Source organism: Odocoileus virginianus, chromosome 9, assembly GCF_023699985.2.
Source record: "Odocoileus virginianus isolate 20LAN1187 ecotype Illinois chromosome 9, Ovbor_1.2, whole genome shotgun sequence".
NCBI classification, from domain to species: Eukaryota; Metazoa; Chordata; class Mammalia; order Artiodactyla; family Cervidae; genus Odocoileus; species Odocoileus virginianus.
Window position 1 is genome coordinate 62,429,688 of NC_069682.1, and position 15,050 is coordinate 62,444,737.

At 41.9% G+C, this 15,050-nt stretch overlaps 1 protein-coding gene across 3 annotated transcripts in view; it reads left to right on the forward strand.

Moving 5' to 3' along the window:
- RPRD1B (regulation of nuclear pre-mRNA domain containing 1B) overlaps positions 1-14,582 on the forward strand; it is a 65,497-nt gene extending 50,915 nt beyond the window's left edge. Inside the window, exon 7 of one of the 3 annotated variants that reach the window (XM_070472617.1) lies at positions 14,118-14,582. In XM_070472617.1, the coding sequence (XP_070328718.1) occupies positions 14,118-14,195 (78 nt within the window). In that variant the 3' untranslated portion in view covers positions 14,196-14,582. Of the gene's footprint in view, positions 1-2,124; positions 4,767-7,437; positions 8,566-14,117 lie in introns of those variants that run through there. The other 2 variants (XM_070472618.1, XM_070472616.1) reach the window with 2 other exon arrangements.
- The last annotated feature ends 468 nt before the right edge of the window (positions 14,583-15,050 follow it).

The window sequence follows — 15,050 nt, forward strand, 5'->3', positions numbered from 1 at the left end:
TGAGGTGGCTTTCATGTGTCAGCTTTGGTCAGAGGATGGTCCCAGGGAGCAAGGGGTAACTATTACCCTTTTTGTACCTAGAATTCAGGAATAGTTCAATAAGTGAATCCATGTCCAGTAATAGAGAATAGGTCTCCTCTGTTAGCTTCCTGTGACATCTGTAAAAACTAAGGAGAAAGCTGTTTGTAGAAGGAAGAACAGAGAACTTTGATGTTTTATTAATAGAGCCTCAGATTTGAAATCAGTTGTTTGTTTCATGAATGAAAGGTAATTACTGGTATATAACCCTATCTTTTATATTTTGTTAATTCACTGGGGCAGCTCTGCAGACACGTCCTGTTTGCAGGGCAGTGCTGGGCATGGTGGATGCTGCGGAGGCAGTTGGGTCTGGTCCTTGCCTTCTGATGCTTACTGGTTTGTTGGAGTCACTAGGAATAATTTACTGAAGTCATTATTTTAGTTGTGTTGAGTCTACAGAGGAAAGGAAGGGGATGTCAGGAGAGCTTCCTTTCTTTACTTGTCCCTTGTCTCTGTTTGAGGGCTTGTGTGAGCAGCTCTCACTTCAGGGGGAAGGCCGACAGCCAGCAGTTACATGGGGGCAGAGCCTCCCTGCTCATTTCCCCATTTCCCTCTCCCACTCCTTGCTTGGAATTTGTCTTTATAACTTCAGCTAAGTGTTCTTCTTTTAACCTATTTCCTATCTTATCACTCTTGTTCAAACCTTTTGCCTCTCTCAAGTATGTGGAAAGTGTATGGCATGAAGGAATCTAGAACATGAAGAAAAACCTTATGGGTGCTCCATTTCCTTTATTTTCAGATGAAGAAGGATGGAGGAAAGGTGGGAATACCACAGTCACACCGGAACTTGGGAGTCGGAGCCAGAACTACACCCAGGGCTTTGTGTCTCAGCCCAGTGCTCTGTTATGTTCCTGTAGGAGAGGCTTTAGGCAGCAAGAGCCCAGTCTCGGGAACCTCCTTGTCTTTGCAGAAACACCAAAGAGGGTGAAAAAAGAGAAAAGTCGAGCCCCAAAGGAGCCATAAGCCACAGATGCCCTCTGGCCTAGAGTTGTTCCCCAAGACCTTTTAGCTGGGAGCTGAGGAAAGAAAATAGTATATTCAGTTCCTGTCATCAAGGGAGTCGTATTTTAGAGGAACGTAGAACTCTGACATGTGGAGAGAGCACCTAAGAGCAGTCCATTAGGGGTGCAGTGCCCAGGAAGGCCGGTGGAGATGGGGGCCAGTGTATTGGATGAGGAGGAAAGATTTTCTTAGAGAGGCGGGACTCAGCAGTTGGTGAAGGAGCGGAGTCAGGACCTTGCCAAGCCCAGGAGAAGAAAGAGAGCCCTTCAGGCTTAGGGGGATCCTGAACAAACGGCCAGTGCAGGCTCTGGCCTGTGCAGCATGTGGGCAGGAGCTAATTTTAGAAGACCTTGCACTCAGATCAGTCATGGAGATAGTGTGGCACCCTGTTTCCCTTTATCAGAGGAGGGACTTGATGAAAGCTGGGCTTCTGAAAGATAAGTCCAGGGGCATGGTTAGGGGTGACTGCTAGAAGGCCTCAGCAGGGCCTTGCTGCAGTGCCTACCTGTGGAACAAGGAAGTCCTGACCCAGGTGGTAGCGGTGGGAATTTTGAGCTTCTTAGTCCTTGTCTATGAAGATGCTAACTCTGGGTTAATCTAAGTTTAACACAGAAAATACTGTTAGCTCTAGAGTGGTTTTCCTAGTCATGTGTAGGTGGAGCCTTCAAAATAATTATAAAGCTCAAACATTATTTTATCTTACAAAGTATTTTGAAATAGATAAGCACCAAAGACACTACAAATACAAAACATCACTTTTTAGTTCCAGATCTCAAGCACTCAGTTAAATACCATTTAATTCACTATTGCCAGTATCGAACTTTAGAGCTTTCGTTTTTTGTGTAAAGTCTTGCTTTTGAGCATTTGAAAACCTGAGCCTGGTATCTTAGCTGAATGTGTGAGGGGCTGTCTTATCAGGAGCACATAGACCAGGAGGCTGAGAGTATCTGTATCAGCTCCTTAACGTAACTGCATCATCTCCTCGGGAATATAAATAGAAGCTTATTTTCTCTTTGTCCTTAACGTAACTCTTTGTCTCCTCAGGAATATAAACAGAAGCTTGCTCGGGTAACCCAGGTCCGCAAGGAACTCAAGTCCCATATTCAGAGCTTGCCAGACCTCTCGCTGCTGCCCAACGTCACAGGGGGCTTGGCCCCCCTGCCCTCTGCTGGTGACCTGTTTTCAACTGACTAGGGCAGGTGGCATGCCCCAGATTCCCATCTGTACCAGCAGAAAGAAGCGGGCACGTCATGGTTGGAAATAACCTGGAAGCCCCTGGTTCTGTCCCTCGTTCAGTCGGCCCCCATCCTTAAGAAAGAACCACGGACTCTGATTCTCCTCCCTCTCCGGCCTCTCCTCTGTCGAGCACAATTGAGAACAGTGGCAAATGGAATCCACTTTCGATGTATGCTTGGAAAGGATACAAACTCAGTTCGTGTTTCCATGCCCCTGTTGGTATTCCCTTTTTAGCCCTCTCTGTACACCTAAGAAGTTAAGAAAATCATGTGTAGAAGAATCTTGTCCCTCATGACGGCACTGTGTCATGAAAGCAGTTGCTCCTTTTCAAGCTGGGCTTGTTCAAGTTCAGGGCAGGTTTCTGCCAAGGGACTCAGGTCTGGAATCGTTGGCTTTCCTGGCTGCCATCCACCCCAGAGGTTGGAGGCACAACTGTTTTGAGCGTCTTCGCCGTAAAGAGTTTGCCAAATCTCAGATTCTTCCTTGTTGTGACTTCTGGCAATGTGTTGTCAGAGGTTAGGTGCGTGTGTTCTGTGAGCAGACTAGAGAATCTAGCAGTAAAGATTCAAAGCTGATCTGGGACATCAAGCCACAGTTCCGGGACAGACTCATGGGGATCACAAGCATGAATCAGAAATAAGGTATTTGGTCAAGGTTCCTATCAACCTTCCCAGGCTGCTCTGGTCAAGGGTCCCACCCTCTCTTCAGGAGCACGTTTCTAGAAACATGATCCTTGCCCCCCATTGTGAAAGCTTGAAGGCAGTTATTAGAAGTGGCACAGTGGGCCCCTAAAGCTGAAGGCTTTCTGGGAGTCCGGGTTCTGCTGTCGCTTTGACCCCTTCTTTGGGGGAATAGGGCACACACTACCAATTAATTCACTGTGTGGGCTCGTGTCCACAGCATGGTGACTAAACTTGAAACTCTCCCCTTCAGACCCGACACTCTGCATGCTTGTCTGTCCTTCGGTTCACACCACTGCACGTGTCCTTGTTCCCCTAGGAGGAGTGCTTTGTGTCAGGTGTCACTGAATAACCCACCTCGGGAAGGGGGAAAGTGAGGGATAGTAATTGCGGGGTCTTAATTCCATTATCATGCCAGCTGACATTATGACTGTATGATGTAGTTAGGATTTTTATCTTACTTTTAGTAAAGGCTAGGCCTGCTGTCTGTAAATCATTCTCATTTGGCAGGCTGATTTTTGACATTGGAAAGGGCAGAAAACAATTCGCCCTAATAGTGTAATAGGAATTAGAGCCCAGAGGCTGAAATCCAAAAGCTATGAAAGGAATTCCTTGGAGGGGGCTTCAGAATCTCCATCATTTTGAGTTGCTCTTTTCAGGATTACCAAAAAAGCCAATTACATGTGATTCTACATGTTCAGTGTGTTAGAGCATGATGTCTGTTTTTAGAAGTGTAACAGGCTTCCCTTCAGGAAGCTCTCCTGCCTGCCATGAAGTGAAAACAAGGAAAAGTCACAGCAGGTATGCAGTTTAACTCTGTGTAGAACCTCGTAGCATTTAAGCTATTTTTCAGATTGAATACGGACTGTGTGTTGGTTGCATATCGACACTGCCTGTCGTCCTGTCATTATTAAATTAATGGGTCTGTCTGTAAAGTGTTCTCCCAGAGGCCCTAAGGCAGTAAATGACTTTACCACAATTGCAAAATAAATTCCAGTCTTCGCTGTATCTGCATATAAGCCCCCTCCCCTTGTGGTGTGCTGCTGTGGTCTTGCAGGCGAGCTTACTTCTGAACAGATCCGTCATGGACACATTCTGTGCTTTCTTTCACCAAGGAAGCAGTCTTACCAGCCGCAAACCAACCAAAAAGGTGTAGAAGGTATTTGCTCTCATCAGTTAGATGAAAATGTTGTATAACATAATGGATTTTGCCCACTGCTGTGTTTTATCTGATTGAGTCTTTGACTAGAGATTGGTGTGTAATTATTACAGCAAGAGCAAGAAATGAAACTGTAGCAATTATGTAAATGAATGTGTTGGCCTCTTAACACCTGTTACTAGTGGACTTCCTATGAGGAGGTTAGTCCAGTGTTGTTTTTTTTCTTCCAATGAAATGCTTTTGTTTTTTAACTCTCAATTCTGCCACATCCTCCCCAAGTGTACTTTCTACTTCATTTGTTTAATTTAAATGACCCTTTCTCCTTATGTGTATGAGGTGACCAGGTGGGGTGGGGGTGGGGAGCTGTTTTGTGTTTTCCTTCACTTAGGACATCCATCGGCCTCCAAGACCTTTCCTTTAGGTCATGTTCCTCAGAAAGTCTTCAATCTTCCTTTTTTTTTTTTTTCTTAAAGAATATTTTTAAAGCTTAAATTTGTATATTAATTTAGGACTTTTATTTAGAAGTATAGGCTGCCATTGGCGGTAGCAGTATATTCTGAAATGTCTCATAGATATATATTTTTGAATAAAGATGGTGTTGTTGAATGACATTGTACAATGTTTCTTTTCCTTTCCCTCTTGAGGAACCCCCAAAGCTTTCTTTGTAATCAGTGGGTAATTAGTAATCACCAGTAGAGATTGTGCTGTCTGCACAGAATCCTGCCTCTTAGGAGTTTTTGTGACTGTTAGTGGCTCATGAATACTCAGCTCTTACATAGTTTTTTGGTTCTCTCCAGGAGGTCAGTTAGCATTAATCAGCCAGTCCACACAGTATCCAGGAGAGGTACCTCCAGAGTTTTATCCTCGTTGTACAGAAATGGGACTGATGGAGAGAGGCCACATGACTTTTTACCTAGTACCACACAGTCTCTGACTGATTAAAACTTGGAAGTCCTTTGATTTCAGTGCTACAGTGAAAGCCACTCTGAACAGTAAAAAGAAACATGGGAGATAAAAAAAGTTTTTCTTGTGGGTTCCTTTTCACTTTTAAATTCATGAGAGCATATTGACTATTATCGGTTAAAATTCAAAATATTGAAAAATGTTTTGAAATACAGTCCTTTGAAGCAACTGACACGTTTAGAAGGATGGTTTTAGCCTTTGTTATAGGAGAGAGCAGCATTTATCAGGAGTACAGTTACCTGTCTATCTCACTGTGCAAAAAGCAGCTGCAGTCATGGTCCTTCAGGGCTACGTGTGTAGCAACTCTTAAGATGAAGATCAGAGTTGGAAAGTTGAGACTATGGCATTAACCAAGTTCTTCCTTAAAACATAAAGGCTGAATGTAATATGTGAATCTCAGGAGACAGTCTCCTTCTGTGTCCCCAGGTTTCGTGGCCTCGTTAACGTCTTCACTCCTACCTATAAATAGTAAGTCCATAATTCCTCAGGTTTAATTAGCACTTCAGGCTACAAAATGTGACTCCGAGGTCCTCAGAGCTGGGGGTGGAACTACCCAAGAGTTCGTGAATCTGTCAAACTGCTTTACTTTTGTGATGAGAGCCATTAACTGTGTGACCTTCCTGGCAAGGTCCTTTCCTCTCTGGGCCTCAGTTTTCCCATCTTTGAAGTGAATTGGATGAAATTATTTCTAGAGACCCTGCCAGCCCTGAAGCATATGATTTGTTGTGTTTCAGGAAATGAATGCAGGACTAAAGTCTGAGAATGCTGAATGCCATGTCCTGGGTTGCCAACAGTATTTGATAAATAGAGTAATAATATCATCATTATGCTGTATATACGTATTTTTTAAGAAATATCTATGAAACCCTGGGGTACTGTAGCCAATAAAGGTCAGAACATGAGACAGTATGAAGATTAGAAAGATGAGAGTAAGCACAGTAGTTCACTGTCTGGGCACAAACTGCCTGTACTTGGTTTATTTGAAATCTTTAAGAAAAAGCCACTCTCCATCCTGGCTTTGCTGTCTTACTTTCTCTTAAGATCATTCATCTAGCTAAACTCATTTCTCATCACCACCTCTGTGAGATTTTCCATTTAAAAATCATTCTTCCACTCTGAGGCACAGATTCAATTAAGAATCCATTATTCTCCTGTACGGTAGATTAGGATTTTCACAGCTTTATCTCATGTTGAAAGCTCAGGTTGTTCAATTTTTTAAGACTCTGAAATAGTTATTTTGCATTAAGAAGTCATTTGTACCACTGGTTTGATAAATATTAAAATGAGCAGTATGCATGAGAATGTATCTAGTACTTTTCACAAACAAGAGCTGCAGCAAATGATAGTCCCCCCCTTCCGGTCTATCGCTGTGATGACCTTGGGCACATCCCTCAGCCTCTCGGGACCTCAGCTGCTTCTTAAAGGCAGTGAGTGAGGTTGAATAACCTTTGCCATCATTTCCAGATCTACAGTTCTGCAACTAGGGTTTCAAAATATTTCTTCCTACTGAGACTCTTATTAATAATACATCACTCTGTAGATTTTTAAATGCCAGTTATCTCTGGGAACTCATGAAATTGATAAATCAAGGTAATTATAACTATTAATAACTTTAAGTGACTTTAAACTTTTAATAACTTTAATGTTTTTCAGTCACTGAGTCGTGTCTGAATCTTTTGACACCCCATGAATTGCAGCACACCAGGCTTCCCTATCCTTCGCTCTCTGCTGGAGGTTGCTCAGACTCACATCTATTGAGTTGGGAATGCTATCTAACCATCTCCTCCTCCGCTGCCCCCTTCTCCTTTTGCCTCAGTCTTTCCCAGCACCAGGGTCTTTTCTAATGAGTTGGCTCTTTGCATCAGGTGGCCAAAAGATTGGAGCTTCAGCTTCAGCATCAGTTCTTCCAACTTTAAATGAGATGTTTGTAAAATAGGGCCTAGTACCATGTCTGGGACAAATTAGGGGCTCAACAGTAGCTGTTAACTATATTCAATAATGGTTGTAGTTATTTAAATGTGCATATAACAAGATGTTAAAATACATGTCTTTTGGAAGACACCACATACCTATACCATACACTGAATTTATAATGGAGATGGTCAAAAACCTGAAGCCCTCTTAAACTCCCTCACCCACACTGAAGTTGTAAAAGAAGAGTTAGACACGGTGAAGGAAGAGAGTTCTTGGTGGGGATTTCTTTGAGAGAGCTATTTGTGTGTTTTCAGTCTCCTTGGAGAGTAGTGGGTGCCAGCTGCCCCTCACCTCAAGGCCAAGGAAAGGGGGCCTGGGTGGAAACTTAATGTGTGTCCCCTGTAGGGTGACAATCCAGTGGACTAGACAAACCCCAGCCTGGAAAAATCTAAAGGATGAGCTACCAGTGTTGCTGCTTGGATGATGGAGCAAATGACAGAGGTGAGTATGGTCTCCACTGCTGGAGCCTGGATGGGGCAGAAGGGAGAGGGGTGCGAGCACGCCTCCCTAGGACCGGATGTGGGCTGTGTGCGAGGAAACTGACACTCAGTCATCTCAGAGCCTGAACAAGAGGCAAGGGTTCCCTCCAGGAGGTGAACTTCCGGCTCACAGTGCAGACAAAGGAGCAGAAAGCAGAGCCACAGCGTGGGCATCACTCCTGAGGGATCTCTGGGCGTGAAGATGGCATAACTGGGAGGGAGAAGCCGCCCTGAGGGGCGCTGGAGGAGTCCACGGGAGAAAGACACGGTTAAAACTCTTGCCAGGTCAGCATCCAGCTACTACAACCCCTCAACTCAGGATTTTGTTCTTGCTTTGCCTTCATTTCCTCGGCACTATCCCTGGAAGGGTCAGAAACCTTAATACACAAAACCTCGCTTCCCTAATGCTGGCTTCCCGTCTGTAGCTGGCCCAGAGAAGCCTCAACTTCAAGTGATCAGCCGTTTTGATTATAACGGAATAGGACACTTAAATTTCTGAACTGAGACTGTTATACACCTTAAGTGTGACTGTGTGTGTGTGCATGCTCAGTCATGGTCTGACTCTTTACAACCCCATGAACTGTAGCCCGCCAGGCTCCTCTCTCCATGGAATTTTCCAGGCAAGAATACTGGAGTGGGTTGCCATTTCCTTCTCCAGGGGATCTTCCCGACCCAGAAATCAAACCCATATCTCTTGTGTCTCCTGCATTGGCAGGCAGGTTCTTTACCACTGTGTCACCTGGAAAGCCCCAAATGTGACTACAGGATGATACTAAGATGCGCTAAGGAAGTGGAGCAAACTCCAGGAGATAGTGAAAGACAGGGAAGCCTGGCATGCTGCAGTCCACGGGGTCACAAAGAGTTGGACGTGACTGAAGAGAAGTTGCGGAGGCCTGAGTTTTCTTCTAGAATTAAGGGATACACTAGTCTCAGGTTGGGCTTTAAGGGAGAGTAGGAGACAAAAATAAAGTTGCTTTGTGATTGTACAAGCCTACCTGTTGATTTTAACGGTTGTTGTTTAGTCTCTCGGTCATGTCTGACTCTTTGTGACCCACGGACTACATGTGGCCCACACCAGGCTCCTCTGTCCATGGGATTCTCCAGGCAAGAATACTGGAGTGGGTTGCCATTTCCTTATGGTTACATACATGATTTATTTTATGACCTCTAATTCTTCATTCACTGTTGTTGTTTTTTTTTCCATTTATTTTTATTAGTTGGAGGCTAATTACTTTACAATATTGTAGTGGTTTTTGTCATACATTGACATGAATCAGCCATTGTTTTGTTTTTTTTAACTTAAAAAGTTCACTTCTGTATCTTTAATTTGTTTCTTAATTAGTAATTTCAAGAATTATCCTTCTCTGTGTACTTGAACACATTTTTTAATTGTAGTAAAATGCACATGATATAAATTAACCATTTTAGCCATTTTAAAGGTGTATGATTCATTGGTATTTAATACATTCATGATGTTATGCAACCATCACAGCTTAGTTTTAGAATATCTTCACCCCTCAAAAGGAAACCCCATAGTCATTAAACAGTCATTGCTAATTCCAAGCCCCTGTGAGTGAAAGTCACTCAGTCATGTCAGACTCTTTGTGACCCCATGGACTATACAGACCATGGAGCTGTCTAGGCCAGAATACTGGAGTGGGTAGCCTTTCCCTTCTCCAGGGGATGTTCCCAACCCGGGGATCGAACCCAGGCCTCCCACATTGCAGGCAGATTCTTTACCAGCTGAGCCACAAGGGAAGCCCCTGGCAACCACTAGTTTGCTTTTTTGTCTTTATGACTTGCCTATTCTGGACGTTTAATGTAAATAGAATTATACAATGTGTGATCTTGTGTCTGGTTTTGTCCATTCAGCATAGTGTTTTCAACGTTCATGTTATAGCATTTATCAGAATTTTATTTTTTTTAATGGTTACATAATATATTGTATAGATATGCCACATATTCACCAGCATTTATCAGTCAACAAACATCTGAGTTGTTTTTTACCTTTTGGCTATTGTCAGTAGTGTTGCCATGAATATTTTACAAATTTTTGTTTGAACACCTATATTCAATTCTTTTAGATATATACTTTGGAATGGAAATCCTAGGTCATATGACAACTCTGTTTAACTAATTGAGGAACCACCAAATGATTTTCCACAGTGGTGGCACCATGTACATTTCCATCAGCAGTGGATGAGAACTACTGTATTAGGGTTTTCCAGAAACAAAATCATCAGGATATTGAGACAGATGTTTTCTTCTAGAATTTTATACTTTCAGCTCTTATATTTAGGTCATTGCTGCATTTTTTAGTTAATTTTTGTGTATGGTGTGAGGTGAGAATTCAGCTTCACTCCTGCATGTGAATATCCATTTATCTCACCCAGTACTATCTGCCAAAGAGATTACTTTTTTTCCCTTGAATGGTTTTGGCATCCTTGTCAAGATCTTGAACACTTTAAGAAAACAAATTTAAAAGTTAAGTAATGCGTTGTGTCTTGATCAATTCGAGTTAACTTTGAAGATCTTTGCCTAGTTCAACTTTTCACAAAATCTTCACAGAGCCTGACTTCCTGATAGAATTGTAAAACTCAAAAATTTTCATGAACTAACTCCCAATACTATTTTCTTAAACTGTCTCTAACAACTTTTAATGAAGTCACCATCTATTAGATAAATGATATTTTAAAGTATAAACCAATGGTGAAAATAACTAGGATAGAGATTTTCAGTTCCATCCAAGAAGGATTAAGTGCTGTGGGATTTGCCTTCCACCATAAACAACTAGAAAAGCAGATGAAATACATAATACAAATGTTTTTAGACATTGGACATCAGGAAGCACAGGCTGTGACTCCCTGAGAGACGGGGAATGCACAGGAAAGGGTGATCACCAATCTTACTCATTTATGATGCCTCCAACCTTCAGCACAGAAATGGGGAAACTGACACCCACTGTATCACTGAATTGAAGAGACAGAGGTAGGGGTACAGGAAGGCTGAGGCAGCTAAAATTTACATGGACATACAACAGAGATATTTTCTTGGGCTCCAAAATCACTATAGACGGTGACTGTCACCATGAAATTAGAAGACCCTTGCTCCTTGGAAGAAAAGCTATGACAAACCTAGACAGCATATTAAAAAGCAGAAACATCACTTTGCTGACAAAGGTCTGTATAGTCAAAGCTATGGTTTTTCCAGTAATCATATATGGATGTGTGAGTTGAACTATAAAAAAGGCTGAGTGCTGAAGAAATGATGCTTTCAAACTGTGGTGTTGGAGAAGACTCTTGAGAGTCCCTTGGACTGCAAGGAGATCCAACAAGTTCATCCTAAAAGAAATCACCCCTGAATATTCATTGGAAGGATGATGCTAAAGCTGAGGCGCCAATACTTTGGCCACCTGATGCAAAGAGTCAACTCATTGAAAAAGGCCCTGATGTTGGGAAAGATTGAAGGCAGGAGGAGAAGTGGACGACAGAGGATGAGATGATTGGATGGCATCACCGACTCAATTGATGGACGTGAATTTGAGCAAGCTCCAGGAGATGGGAAAGGACAAGAAAGCCTGGCGTGCTGTAGTCCATGGGGCACAAAGAGTCAGACACAGCTGAGTGAACAACCGAACAACGTAACAGAGAAGGTAGCTGCACAGAGATAGAGCTCAGAAAATCCACAGGGTTTCCTGGACCCCTAGGTGAGTTCTGATCAGGACATGGGATGAAACTCCATGGGACCAGGGAAAGAAAAAAGAGAAAGTGGAATGCCAGATAATTCCCAGGCTTCCCATAGTTCTGGGAATAGTTGAAGTTTCTGCCAGCCAGAGAAGAGACATTCTAACACACAGTGTTAGATAGAATCCTGAAGAGGTCATGCCTTTGAAGAGGGGCTCAAGTAATCCTAGGGCAAAGTTGCTTTTCGCCTGCCATAAAACAAGCTCAGTATTAATCCTCAGACTGATCTGCAAGCAACTTAACTGCTTGGCAGAACAAAATCCAGCATGTTTAAAGAAATACAACAAAACCCAACACTCAACAATGTAAAATTTATTATGTTTGGTGCAAAACAAATGGCAAAGCAGTAGAAACATATGATCAGAGTCAGGAGAAAGATAATTCCACAGATCCAGAATGACACAGATGATAGGATTAGCTGACAAAGAACTTAACAGATGATATTATAAATACATAAGGATATATAAAGGAAAGCATGAACATAATGAGGAAAGGCATAGGGCATATATACTTTTTAAAAATCCAAGTCAAATTTTGGAGATGATACATGAAATATCTGAAATATCTTAAAATAAACTGAATAGGATTGAATTGACAGCAGAAGAAATTAGACCCTCACAGAAGAATGGGGGCTTCCCAGGTGGCTTAGTGGTAAAGAATCCGCCTGCCAATGCAGGAAACGCAGGAGATGCAGGTTTGATCCCTGGGTCGGAAAGATACCCTGGAGTAGGAAATGATACCCTGTTTCAGTATTCGTGCCTCAAAAATTCCATGGATAGTGGAGCCTGGTGGGCTACAGTCCATGGGGGTCACAAAGAGTCAGACACAAGTGATCACACAGAGGAAAATATCAGTGAAATTAAATGCCCAGAAATAGATATTCAAAATGAAGCACAAAGAGAAAATACTTTTAAAGAATGAACAGAATAGGCTGTGAAACAATACTCAATATCAAAAATACATACCAGAAGGAAATGAGAGAGAGAAAAAGAAAACATGCTTGCAAAAATAATGATCATTCTCCAAATACGATGAAAACAAAAAAGGCACAGACCCAAGAAACTCAGTAGTCTTCAAAAAGAATACATATAAAAGAAACTTACATCCTAAGACAAATCATAGTCAAATTGATAAACCACTGAGAATGAATCAAAAGAAACATACACCGAGGAGCAAATATCACAATAGCAGCAGACCTCTTGTCATAAGCTATGCAAGGCAGAAAGGAATGGCATGACATCTTTAATGTGTTGGAAGCGGGAGGGAAGTCCATAAATCTGTATTTAGCAAAAACGTCCCTCAAAAATGAGTAATGTGGCCAAGATGGTGGAGGAGGAGGACCCTGAGCTCAGCTCCCCCCACAGACACACCAAAATTATAACTTTAGAGAGCAACTCTCTATGAGAACAACTTGAAGGCTAGCAGAACAGATCTCTACAACTAAAGGCATAGAGAACTACAACAAGACGGTAGGAGGGGTGAAGATGCAGTGTAACCAGGACCCACACCCTCAGGTAGGTTACCCATTGTAGGGGGCACTAGTTTGATCCCTGGTTGGGGAAGTTCTGCATGCCGTGTGGTGCAGCCTGAATAAATAAACAAGCAAGCAAATGATGGACTGTTGAAGAAATCAATGAGGAAATTATCTAAGGATAATTGCTTTACAGAATTTTGTTGTTTCTTGTCAAACACCAACATGAATCAGCTATAGGTATACATATGTCCCCTCCCTTTTGAACCTCCCTGCCATCTCCCTCCCCACCCACCCCTCTGGGTTGACACAGAGCCCCTGTTTGAGTTTCCTGAGACATATAGCAAATTCCCGTTGGCTCTCTATTTTACACATGGTAATGTAAGTTTCTGTGTTACTCTTCCCATACATCTCACCCTCTCCTCCTCTCTCCCCATGTCCATAAGTCTATTCTCTATGTCTGTTTCTCCGTTGCTGTTCTGCAAATAAATTCTTCAGTACCATTTTTCTAGATTCTGTATCTATGCATTAGAATATGATATATATCTTTCTCTTTCTGACTTAGTTCACTCTGTATAATAGGCTCTAGGTTCATCCAGCTCACTAGAATGGACTGCATTCCTTTTTATGGCTGAATAATATTCCATTGTGTATATGTACCACAAGTTCTTTATCCATTCATCTCTCGATAGACATCTAGGTTGCTTCCATGTTTTAGCTATTGTAAATTAGTGCTGCAATGAACAATGGGATACATGTGTCTTTTTCGATTTTGGTTTCCTCAGGGTATATGCCTAGGAGTGGGATTGCTGGGTAGTATGGTGGTTTTATTCCTAGTTTTTATAAGAAATCTCCATACCGTCTTCCATAGTGGCTCAATTCACACTGAGCGTATCAATTTACATTCCCAGCAACAGTCCAAGAGTGTTCCCTTTTCTCCACAGCCTCTCCAGCATTTATTGTTTGTAGACTTTGATGGAGGCCATTCTGACCAGTGTGAGGTGATATCTCATTGTAGCTTTGATTTGCATTTCTCTAATAATGAGCTATGTTGAGCATCTTTTCATGTGTTTGTTAGCCGTCTGCTTCAGAGAAAGGTCTGTTTAGGTCTTTTCCCACTTTTTGATTGGATTTGTTTTTCTGGTATTGAGTTGTATGAGCTGCTTGTATATTTTGGAAATTAATCCATTGTCAGTTGTTTCATTTGCTATTATTTTCTCCCATTCTGAAGGTTGTCTTTTCACTTGCTTATAGTTTCCTTTGCTGTGTAAAAGCTTTTAAGTTTAATCAGGTTCCACTTGTTTACTTTTGTTTTTGTTTCCATTACTCTAGGAGGTGGATCATAGAGGATCTTGCTTTGATTTATATCATCGAGTGTTCTGCCTATGTTTTCCTCCAAGAGTTTTATAGAACGAACAACCTCCTTTTTTTTTAATGGGCATATATACCTGAATATACCTTTTTTTCCAAAGAAGACATACAAATGACCAGCAGACACATGAAAATATGCTCAACACCACTAATCATCAGGAAAATGCAAATCAAGCAATAATGAGATACAGTATCATACCTGTCAGAATGGCTATTGCCAAAAATACAAGAAATAACAAGGGTTGGTGAGGAGCTGGAGAAGTGGGGACACTCATGCAGTGTTGGTAGGGGTGTAAATTGGTACAGCCACTACGGAAAGCAGGATGGAGAATCCTCAAAGAAAGTAAAAATAGAGTTGTCATATGATCCAGCAGTTCCACTTCCGGGTATTTTTCTGAAGAAAATAAAAGCACTAATTCGAAAAGATATGTGCCTCTGTGTTCACTGCAGCATTATTTGCAACAGCCAAGATATGGAAGCAGCTTACGTGGCCATCAACAGATGAATGGATAAAGATGAGGTATATACACATAACGAAATATTACTAAGCTATAAAAAAAAAAAAAAAGAAATCTTACCATTTGTGACAACATGGGTGAACCTAGAGGGTATTATACCAAGTCAAATAAGTCAGAAAAGACAAATATCATATTACTTTCCTTATATGTGCTATCTAAAAAACAAACATCACAAAGCAGAAACAGACTCAGAGACACAGAGGTCAAACTGGTGTTTGCCAGAAGGAGTGGTGTGTAAAACAGGTAAGGGAGATTAGGAGGTACAAACTTCCAGTTACAAAATAAATGTAAGTCATGTAATGTACAGCACAGGGAATATAGTCAATAATTTTGGAAAAACTTTGATGGTGACTGGTGGTAGCTAGACTTCTCATGA